General features: G+C 46.9%; 1 protein-coding gene across 1 annotated transcript; it reads right to left on the bottom strand.

Annotated features, from left to right (window-relative positions):
• Positions 1–3,162: 3,162 nt before the first annotated feature.
• LOC103650853 (uncharacterized) lies at positions 3,163–6,499 on the bottom strand. The gene is made up of 2 exons (XM_008676448.3): positions 6,012–6,499; positions 3,163–5,167 (listed from the first exon to the last, which is right to left on the bottom strand). The coding sequence occupies exons 1-2, from the start codon at positions 6,287–6,289 to the stop codon at positions 3,790–3,792; spliced, it is 1,656 nt and encodes a 551-aa protein (XP_008674670.1). The 5' UTR covers positions 6,290–6,499; the 3' UTR covers positions 3,163–3,789.
• Positions 6,500–11,711: the final 5,212 nt, after the last annotated feature.

The following is an 11,711-nucleotide window of genomic DNA, read 5'->3' on the forward strand; positions in this document are numbered from 1 at the left end:
ATGTGAGCTCACTCTTGCTGTCTCACCCCCCATAGGTCAAGAACAGGTACCACAGGATGAAGCGCATGGAGGATGCTGCGATGTGTTCGTGAGAGGTCTAGGCCGTCGTCTCCCAGTCAACTTTGGTTTGCTGGACCGTTGTCTCCTTATAATGTAATTATTTATTTTGTACAGAACTCCTATTATATAGTAAAGATGTGACATTTGATCCTGTGCCATGATTCATCATATGTGTGAGACTTGGTCCCAGCACACCTGGTGATTATGTTCGCGCCTGGGTCTTGGTGCCCCGAAATCCGGGTGTGACAGCCGGCGAGCAAGCGACGCCCGTCGATGTGCGAGTAGCGACGGTGACACATGAGGCCGATGTTCGAGCGAGCGACGTCACGGAAGGCGCGAGATGCGCGCAGCGATGATCACGCGTGACATCCTCCGATCCGGCGCAGTTTCTTTTCGATTATTGTGTTTTATGCCTACCACATGTACTATTTACGCTAAAACTGTATGATTTTATGCTTGAACACCGAGTTCATATATCAGTTTACTGCATGCACATTGGAAATGCAATTCCTTAATTTATGATGTTCGTAATTTGCGCGCATGCAATGGAAACTCTCACGATTTTTCCATAATTTTTGGATCTGTATAAAAATAGAAACTGCATGCATGCGGCTGCCATGTTTTTCGGATCTGTCATAAAAATAGGATCGTAATAACAACCTACTAGAGCTATCAATCTCTCATTGACTCAGTATTTACGCTTATAATTGAGGGATTTTATGCTCAAAACTTAAGATTTTTACGCTCCACCCGGATATGCGTCCACCAGTGAATAACATGCCAGATTTTTTACGCAGTGTAAGAAATTGCATAAATACCTACACCGTGTAGTATAATTTGTTTCAATATACATCATAAACTAGTTCTAATGCGTTTAACCGCATGAATGTTGGAGGAATCCTATATTTATGAAGGAAATAAAACATTAAATGTGATTTTTTGTTTCTATGCATGCAATTCATTTCCTTTCATTGCATATTCTTTCCATCATAAATTCGTGTGCATGCAGCTGGTAACAGATTTTTACGCAGTATACCCAATTGCATAATTATCTACACAGTATAGCATATTTAGTATCACTATATATCATAAAATAATAATTACGAGTCTAGTTGCATGGTTGTTGTAGCGATCCTAAATTTATGGAGGAAATAAAGCATTTAAAATAGAAACCGTCACACATATCTTTCCTAAATTTACGCGCATGCAAGAGAACGTGTTTGACTCATGCATACATTTTGCCATAATTTTTGGATCTGTATAACCGCATGCATGCGGATGCCATGTTTTTCGGATCTGCCATAAAAATAGGATCGTAATAACAACCTACTAGAGCTGTCAACCTCTCACATTGGCTCGGTATATACACTTATAATTGAGGGATTTTATGCTCAAAACTTAAGTTTATTACGCTCTAACCCGGAGATGCGTCCACTAGTGAACAATATGCCAGATTTTTTACGCAGTGTAACGAATTGCATAAATACCTACACCATGTAGTATAATTTGTATCAGTATATATCATAAACTAGATTTAATGTGTTTAGCTGTATGGCTGTTGGAGGGATCTTATATTTATGAAGGAAATAAAACATTAAATACGTTTTTTTGTTTCTATGCGTGTAATTCATTTCCTTTCATTGCACATTATTTTTCATCATAAATTCGTGTGCATGCAACTGGTAACAGATTTTTACGCAGTATATCAAATTGCATAATTATTTACATAGTGTAGCATATTTAGTCTCAGTATATATCATAAAATGGTCCTTACGCGTCTAGGTGCATGGCTGTTGCAGCGATCCTAAATTTATGCAGGAAATAAAGGATTTAAAAATAGAAACTGTCGCACATATCTTTCCTAAATTTATGCGCATGCATTAGATCGTGTTTGGCTCATACATGTATTCCTTTTTTCGCTAACAAACGTGGGGCAGGTGACGCACCCGATAGCCTGGTTGGGCGCGCTGGGTTGAAACAGTTTACAGGGATGGTCGGCCTGAGCTTCCTTTAACTATTGGAAGCTTATATATTTATATATTTGCTCCAGCTTCTCTCTATAAAATGGCTCCGGCTACTCAGTGCTTTTTGTTGGGAGTTTTTTTTGAGTCCGTTTGGGAGAGCTCCTTCAATAGCTGGAGCCAAAGCCGATTTGGGAGCTCTCCCAAAAAGACATTTAATTGTAAGTCAAGGCACAAATTGGTGCCACCTCTATTGGTTCCTTAATAACCAGGAACGAGGTTGTGATGCCACCTTGAGGGCTTGTTTTTAGGTGCTTAAAGAGTTAAATCATTCAACGTATGAAGAAATGATTAAGGCCTTATTCGTTTGTGTCGGATTGGTGGGTCGCAACGATTCCGAGCCAGATTGCTTCTATAATTTATATAAACTTTGATTAACCGGAATAATTCCAAGTGCAATCCGATGTAAACGAACAGGGCCTAACTGTGCCATGTTCCCTGCGGGACAGAGTGGCAGTAGCACCTCCATGTGCACGGGGAATCAACACAAACCTGGAGAGTGGAGACAGATACTCGACAGGAGACCGTGTCGATGCATGCGTAGTTGGATTCATGCTTGGTTTGACTCCTGATGTCTCGTGCTTGATGTGTTTTTGTTCCGACTCGCTTAATTATGGCGCGCTGCTGCAACATTTGACGCACGGGTTCTCTTCCTTACTGTTCATCTTCTCCAACCACCGTATGCTCTTCTTCTTTGAGGAACCCTGCCAGTTTGCCCTCACCTCCGACCTCTACCGCCATCCCTATCCGGCGGTTCACCTGCCGCCGGCTGTCTACCCCTGCCCACCTCTAAATCTAGTCGGAGAAGAAAAGATTGCCATCTCACCGCCTCCGCCACCAACACCGTCCATCCAATTATCTTCCTCTGCATACTTCGCTTATCGCCGTTTAACCCGCCACAATCACCGGATCCTTCCCTTTCTAAGCATGGTCATAGAGGGCCCTCCAAAAACTCGAACCCTAACCCTAAATTGTAATAAAACTATCATTCGAGCTTTTTACCAAATGTTTTCGAAAACAGCTTAAGCTTGACAAAAGAAATCAGTTGGAGTCCTTTTAGAAAGAAAAAAAAAACTGGAGCTATAGCAAACTGACCTTTCCTCAAGTACTGAACTATAATACAGGAAAGGACCACAATGAACTCTGCCGCATCATTCAAATAAAAGCTATTTACATTGCTATATAGTATGGCACACAGCCAACACTGCGGACAAGCGGTCAATTGAAAAAAAAAAACTCACTTGGTAGCCAACTCTCAACCTATTTCCTGGTCTAATTCAGGATGACACACATGGTACATAAGGCCGCAAGCAGTAGCAAACAAAATGATTACAGTCATCATGGCTATGGATGAATAGCAAAATACCAAAAAAAACATATTAAAAATGTTTAGTTGAAAATTGTAAGCTGAACACTAGAGTCGGCAGGAATATAACAGTCCTCATCGCACCTCACAAATGCCGCCTTCAACACATTTCATCTGTAATCTTTTGTGATGATTTTTTTGCTTTTCTTTTCCTTTTTGTTTCTCTTTATTTATCCATGCCATTCTGCACACAGGAACCCAGGGAGAGAAGTAGAGAACTGAGGGAAGGGAGCAGACTTACATGTAAGTTTTGAGTAGGAAACATAGGAGCAGTAGTTTTCACCGAGTAGGCACTTGCTTTCTTCATTGTTTCCACCTCAAAACCAGATATAGATAGAACCATCAAAACATCCATTTTGGAGAAGACTGTATGGTGCTCCGTCGAGGCTTTGTGGCCTGCTGCTGTTCCATGGAGTTCCTCTTCTTCATGGCTGAGGAAACTGTTGGGCTTAAGTAGTCATGACTCCTCTGCGGAAGAGTCGTGTTCTGCGAGTGCGTCTTCCGCACAGGGATCAGTGTATGCTGCTTTCGCAAGGTTCCATTCTGCATTGATGAGGTCCTTGGAGAGCTCCACCTGCTGTAGGTAACACAGCTCTGGCTCCTCCCCACATGTTTCTCCCTGGGGCTTGGAATGTTCCTGCTTTCCATGGTTTCAGCTGAGTACATTGTTTCCTCCTCGCTATCGTACTGGTCTTGGCATCCATACTCCGGTATCTCAGCAGGTGATGAGCTCGACTGTCCCTCGCTGCTGCAATCCATATGCTGAAGAGCTACCGGAGGGTCCCTACACTCAGCCTCAATATTGCGGTGCCATATCAGCCCTGATGGGAAGCCATTGTCTTTTGACCGATATTTTGGCTTCGACGTTTCAACATTGTTCTCATCAGAAAGCATTTGCTTCAGAGGCAATGGTAGAAATATAGTCTTTGGAACCCTGGGTGGGAAGTTGATGTCCAAGAGTTGAATTGGTGCAGCAGCGTTCTTCTGAGCCTGACAAGAACTTCGCCTTGGCGATTCATATATTTCTGGAGTCGTAACACCCTGCTCACAGCTTGTGCGCAGATCAACTATAGGATTTGCTTCATGTGAAATCCTTGCAGTGGCTGTGCTACCTGATACCTGCTGATGTTTAGGCTTTGAACAAACGGATGCATCATCGTTCTCATCGTCAGGCTTGAACACATGACGACGAGTGAACGAGGTGCTTGAGTGATCACTCCTGCTGGACATCAGCCGAACAAGAGGTAACTTTGGCTTGCTAACCTCGTCCAAGCTGCCCTGCCAGTGCTGATATAACCAATCACAAACTACAGATATGGGAATCCCAAATTGCATTGGCTGATCCTTCTTCCATGAATGTGATGAGGATGAGGATGCCGAGGATGATCTTGCGGTGGGAGAAGAGGCCAGCTTCATTGGATCACAGATCATGAAAGCTAGGTTCCCTTGGGCATCAAAACCAGCAGACCCAGGACACCATGTCACCCCCTCGGCTGAGAGTTTTATGAGGTTGTCTGTGCCAATAACCACCTTGCCCTCACCAATCACCAGTTCTTTTTTCCCTGTATGTCCCAGCAGGTACACGGGACTCCCATGATCTAGGCTTGGTTTGCAGCTTGTTTTCAAATAGTGAGGTTGCTGACCCTGTAGGGTCGAGTCACCCTCTGTATAATCAATACCAACTATTGTAAGATCAAGAATCGAGCTGCTGATGAAAAATCTGCACAGAAGACAATCATTTCAGAGAGACCGCAGCACTGGATTCAGAATCAACAAATATCAAGAAGGCTGAAGAATTCATGTAAAAGTGAAAAACAAAAACAAGAATAATATATAATATAAATAGCAATCATAATGTGCTATTACTTTTCAGATAATTTCCTGACTGAGCAGCAAAGTTCATCCGAGATGACACAAAATGCGAAAATCAGGGCACTTTGAACTTTTACCCAGGATTGCTACTACTTTTCTTTCTTCATCATGAACCACTTATTGCTTGTGGGTGTGCTGTGATAACTCATAAAAGCCTTTGCAAGGAAGAAAAGAAAGATACTTTAACCAGTGCTACGTTCAGGAACTCCAAACTACCAACGCCGATTCCCACAACCAAAAGACAACATTTACAGTGCCCAGCTTGTGAGCACCTGCTACCAACGCCGATTCCCACAACCAAAAGGCAACATTTTACAGTGCCAGCTTGTGAGCACCCGCTTGAGTTGTAACTCATGCCATTACATCATCCATTGCTACTGCTAACAACCCAACAGAAACCAAGCAATTCCCTTTCCTAATCAGCGACATTACGGCAAATAATGAGCCCCAGCAACAGCTCGCCCACCACCACCGACAAACCCGACGAATGTGGAATGCCACAGCGTGGGGGAGGCCCCGCTCGGCAGCGACCGGTCATGCCTTCTCGGCCGCAGGCAGATCTCAGGCTAACCACACAGCCAAAGCCAAAGCATCCCTCGATCCCAACAAATGCGCAAGCAGGAACAGGAAGCGAAAAAAGAAGCGCGGGTGATCCGGACGGGAGCAGGAGCGAGCATTGATGCTATGTTGACCTGTGCGGCTCGAGCCGCGCGACGAGGCGGCCCTGGCCGAGCAGCGCGTCGGCGTCCTCGGCGGCGGCCGCGGAGGGCAGGTTGCCGTGCGTGGTGAGCAGCAGGTTCCGGTGGATCAGGAGCCCGCTGCCGTGATGCCGCCCCTGCGCACGGACGGCCGCCAGCGCGGAGGCCCTGGCGGAGAAGATCGCCGCCTTGACCCGCTCCGACCGGCCCCCGTCGTCGCCGCCCCCGCCGGAGCAGAAGCACCAGCCCGCGCCCTCCCTCCACACCCCCATTAGCCTCCTCCTCCTCCTCCCTCCGACCCGAGCGGCCAGCTAGCTACCGTTACAGCGGCGGCGGCGGCGCTGGTCGTCGCCGCATTCCTCCGCGGCGGAGTCGGTGCGGGTGGGTATCCTTCCTGGCTTCCTCGGACAGTGTCCGACTGTCCGTCCGCCTCGGCACGGCACGGCGGCTTCCACTGGCCGTTCTGTTTCGTTTTCTTCTCCATCGGGAGCGAGGCCGGGTTCGTATTAAAGCTGCTGACCGCACTGACACCTCCTGCGCGAGGATCGGCCACGCCACATCTCCGAAACGGCCCAGACCCCCATGACGCGTGGGACCTCAGTAGTCGGGTCTCACTTGTAGGTGACCGTACCATGTGGGGGTTGGCAGAGAGAGGTGACTTCGGTGGCCTTAATTACGGAGTGGCGCAGCGAGCTGCGGTTCCGTTTCGTTTTCGGGTGGGACTTGGGAGGTAGCGGAGGAGAACCCTTCTCCGTCCGCTCCGCGCACCGACAGGTTGTAACGGCGCGTGACCTTAACAGGTGGGACCACGTGCGGCGCCCCCGCGGCGCTGAGCGGTGGGGCCGTGGACAGGTGCGTCCGTCTCCCGGTCACGCGATCACTCGCGTCTGCGCCTCTCGGCCGCGTAACATGCATGTAGGCTGTAATGATAACTTGATAAAACCATGACCATGACATGATGGCCAGTTAGAGCAATCTCAGTAATAATTACCAAATTTGTACTCCCTGTTTGCTTGACTGTAAGACAATTATTTTATTTGTTATTAGGTTTCTTCGGCAGATCATTAAACTAATGATGGTTGTTTTTTTTGCTGGGATGTTCTCTTATGAACGCAGTATTTACGGGGAAAACCATTTGATACAAAAAAAAACAAGCCCATAGTTGTACCGTAGCTGGTTTTAGTTGCCATTGGTTTAATCGAGCTTGGAGCCTTGCATGGGTTGATGATGTCATTGCGTCCGTGCACTCGTAGACTTCGTAGTACGATGGGTCGATGGCACATGAAATTTGCACTGCACTGACACCGGCAAAGCGAGATGGGTTCGGCCCATGCATTCAGCGCCATAGCAGAAGAGTTGCACCTCCATCGTGTTTTTTTCTGCAAGCCAAGTGACATCGCACGCAGCGGCCATCGCGTGCACATAGAAGCAGAGCAGGCAGCCACGTACGTGCACAGGTGTACGTATTTACTGTGCAAGTGCGCCGTGTGGCATCGGGCAACAGCATGTACGGTGTACCCGTCTGGGACGGGAGAGGGATCCGAGGCAAATGCTTGCACGTACGTACGTACGTCAGTACTTGTCGAATGGATCCCTCCCCCTCTGATACGAAGTGGTTTAGTGAACTAAAATTTATTTAGGGTTTTATCATTTTGTAAAGAAAGATTTAGATCACGATCTATTACCATCCCTAGTTGTACTATAGGATTTACCACCTCTATTGAATGAAAGAGCATGCAGAGGATCTAGAATTTTACTACCTCTACCCTAAAATACTACTCTCTCCGCCACAAATTAAAATTTCTTTTACTTTTTTACTTGATTCATACAATAAGATGGTGGTGGACGCGGTGAAAATGGCTATGGCGGGGCATGATGACATGGATCGACGTCGTGCTGGGACGCATTGCGGAGCGTGCAATCTCAGACCGTCCAAAGTCTCAACATACATGAAGTTGATGATGCTTCCCCATCCATGAGTACCTTGGAGGGGTGCTTTGAGCCCATGATCGGCTTGATGATGATGGGGTATCCTGGGATGCAGGATCGCTTTTGTCGAAGATGATCGGGATCTCCACCCATCGGAGGTGTTGTGGGCCAGATGGCTCTGTCGTGGATACCTCATGGATGCTTGATTCGTGACAATGCTTGTTGTCGAGTGCTTGGCAGTGGCTAATGGCAGCCACAAGCGTCGATGAGGGTGTTTTCCCTTTCCGCCGCTTACTAGTGGCGGCACGTCGGTCGGGGCGTTCTTGGAAGGCGACGACGCTGAAAGGGAATTAGACTTACACCTATTTCCTAATTGATTTTGGTGGTTGAATTGCCCAACACAAATATTTGGACTAACTAGTTTGCTCTAGTCTAGAAGTTATACAGGTGCCAAAGGTTCACAATAAGTCAATAAAAAGACCAAGAATGAGTTCATACAAAAAGAGCAAGGGACAACCGAAGTGCTCCCTGGTCTGGCGCACCGGACTGTCTGGTGTGCCACCGGATAGTGTCCGGTGCACCAGGGGACTCCAAGCTGAACTCTTCACCTTCGGAAATTCTCAGAGGCGCTTCGCTATAATTCACCGGACTGTCCGGTGTACCACCGGACAGTGTCCGGTGCCCCAAGGGAGAGCGACTCTGAACTCGCCAGCTTCGGGAATCCGCTCCGCTAAAATTCACCGGACTGTCCGGTGTAACACCGGACTGTCCGGTGAGCCAGCGGAGCAACGATCGACTGCAACGCATTAAATGCGCGCATGCGCGCGTAGAGGACAGAGCACGCGCGGGTAGCACACCGGACAGTCTACAGGACTTGTACGGTGCACCACCGGACAGCCAGGCGGGCCCACAAGACAGAGCTCCAACGATCGGAACCCAACGGCCAGGTGACGTGGCTGGCGCACCGGACAGTGTCCGGTGGCGCACCGGACTGTCCGGTGCGCCATGCGACAGAAGCCTTCACCAAACGGCTAGTTTGGTGGTTGGGGTTATAAATACCCCCAACCACCCCCCATTCAAGTCATCCAAGTTTTCCACCTTCCAACTACTTACAAGAGCTCTAGCATTCAATTCTAGACACACCAAAGTGATCAAATCCTCTCCCAATTCCACACAAAGCTTTAGTGATTAGTGAGAGAGATTTGTTGTGTTCTTTTGAGCTCTTGCGCTTGGATTGCTTCTTTCTTTCATTCTTTCTTGCGAACAACTCAATTGTAACCAAGGCAAGAGACACCAATTGTGTGGTGATCCTTGCGGGAAGTTTGGCTCCCGTTTGATTGAGAAGAGAATCTCACTCGGTCCGAGGGACCTTTTGAGAGAGGGAAAGGGTTGAAAGAGACCCGGTCTTTGTGACCACCTCAACGGGGAGTAGGTTTGCAAGAACCGAACCTCGGTAAAACAAATCATCGTGTCTCACTCTTTATTCGCTCAAGATTTGTTTTGCGCCCTCTCTCTCGGACTCGTTCTTATTTCTAACGCTAACCCGGCTTGTAGTTGTGCTTAAGTTTATAAATTTTAGATTCGCCCTATTCACCCCCCCCCCTCTAGGCGACTTTCAATTAGTATCAGAGCCCGGTGCTTCATTAGAGCCTAACCGCTCGAAGTGATGTCGGGAGATCACGCCAAGAGGGAGATGGTGACCGGCGAGAAGCCCGCTACAAGCCACGGGAAGGCTCCATCGGGAGAGTCCTACAACAAAGGGAAGGGGAAGGAAAAGGAATCCCCTTCACACAAGTTGCGTCGGAGCGGTGACAAGAAGAAGAAGATGAGGAAGGTGGTCTACTATGAGACCGACTCCTCGTCGCCATCCACCTCCGGCTCCGACACGCCGTCCGTAACTTCTAAGCGCCATAAGCGCAAGAAGTTTAGTAAGATCCCCCTACGCTATCTTCGCATTCCTAAACATACGCCTTTACTTTCCGTCCCATTAGGCAAACCACCAACGTTTGATGGTGAAGATTATGTTAGGTGGAGTGATTTGATGCGATATCATCTAACCTCACTCCACAAAAGTATATGGGATGTTATTAAGTTTGGTGTACAGGTACAATTAGTAGGGGATGAAGATTATGATGAGGACGAAGTGGCCCAAATCCAACACTTCAACTCCCAAGCCACAACTATACTCCTCGCCTGTCTAAGTCGAGAGGAGTATAATAAGGTGCAAGGGATGAAAAGTGCTAAGGAGATTTGGGACACGCTAAAGACCACACACGAAGGAGACGAGGTGACGAAAATCACCAAGCGGGAAACGATCGAGGGGGAGCTCGGTCGCTTTCGACTTCGCCAAGGGGAGGAGCCACAAGACATGTACAACCGGCTCAAAACCTTGGTGAACCAAGTACGCAACCTCGGGAGTAAGAAATGGGATGACCATGAGATGGTTAAGGTTATTCTAAGATCCCTCGTTTTTCTTAACCCTACGCAAGTTCAATTAATTCGAGGAAATCCTAGATATACACTAATGTCTCCCGAGGAGGTAATAGAGAACTTTGTGAGCTTTGAATTGATGATCAAAGGCTCAAAGAAGATCAACGAGCTTGATGGCCCCTCCACGTCCGAAGCACAACCGGTCGCATTCAAAGCGACGGAGGAGAAGGAGAAGTCTACATCAAGTAGAACACCCATCGACGCCTCCAAGCTTGACAACGAGGAAATGGCGCTCATCATCAAGAGCTTCCGCCAAATCCTCAAGCAAAGGAGGGGGAAAATTACAAGCCCCGCTCCAAGAAAGTTTGCTACAAATGTGGTAAGCCTGGTCATTTTATTGCAAAATGTCCATTATCTAGTGATAGTGACAGGGGCGACGACAAGAAGGGGAGAAGAAAGGAGAAGAAGAGGTACTACAAGAAGAAGGGCGACAATGCCCATGTTTGCCGGGAGTGGGACTCCGATGAGAGCTCCACCGACTCCTCCTCCGACGAGGACGCCACCAACATCACCGTCACCAAGGGACTCCTCTTCCCCAACGTCGGCCACAAGTGCCTCATGGCAAAGGACGGCAAAAGGAAGAAGGTAAAATCAAGATCCTCCACTAAATATGAAACCTCTAGTGATGAGGGTAATGCTAGTGATGAGGAGGATAACTTGCGCATTTTTTTGCCAACCTCAACATGTAACAAAAGGAAAAACTAAATGAACTAATTAGTGTCATCCATGAAAAGGATGAACTCTTGGATACCCAAGAGGACTTCCTAATCAAGGAAAACAAAAAGCATGTTAAGGTTAAAAATGCTTATGCTCTAGAAGTTGAGAAATGTGAGAAATTAACTAGTGAGCTAAGCACATGCCATGATTTAATTCCCAACCTTAGAAATGATAATGTTGATTTACTTGCTAAGATTGAAGGATTAAATGGTTCTCTTGCTAGCCTTAGAATTGAAAATGAAAAATTAATTGCTAAGGCTAAAGAACTAGATGTTTGCAATGTTACAATTTTCGATCTTAGAGATAACAATGATATTTTACGTGCTAAGATTGTTGAACTTAATTCATGCAAACCCTCTATATCTACCACTGAGCATGTTACTATTTGCACTAGATGTAAAGATGTTAACATTGATGCTATTCATGATCATATGGCTTTAATTAAACAACAAAATGATCATATAGCAAAATTAGATGCTAAAATTGCCGAGCATGACTTAGAAAATGAGAAATTTAAATTTTCTAGAAGCATGCTCTATAGTGGGAGACGCCCTGGCA

Source organism: Zea mays, chromosome 3 (genome assembly GCF_902167145.1).
Source record: "Zea mays cultivar B73 chromosome 3, Zm-B73-REFERENCE-NAM-5.0, whole genome shotgun sequence".
Taxonomy (NCBI): domain Eukaryota; kingdom Viridiplantae; phylum Streptophyta; class Magnoliopsida; order Poales; family Poaceae; genus Zea; species Zea mays.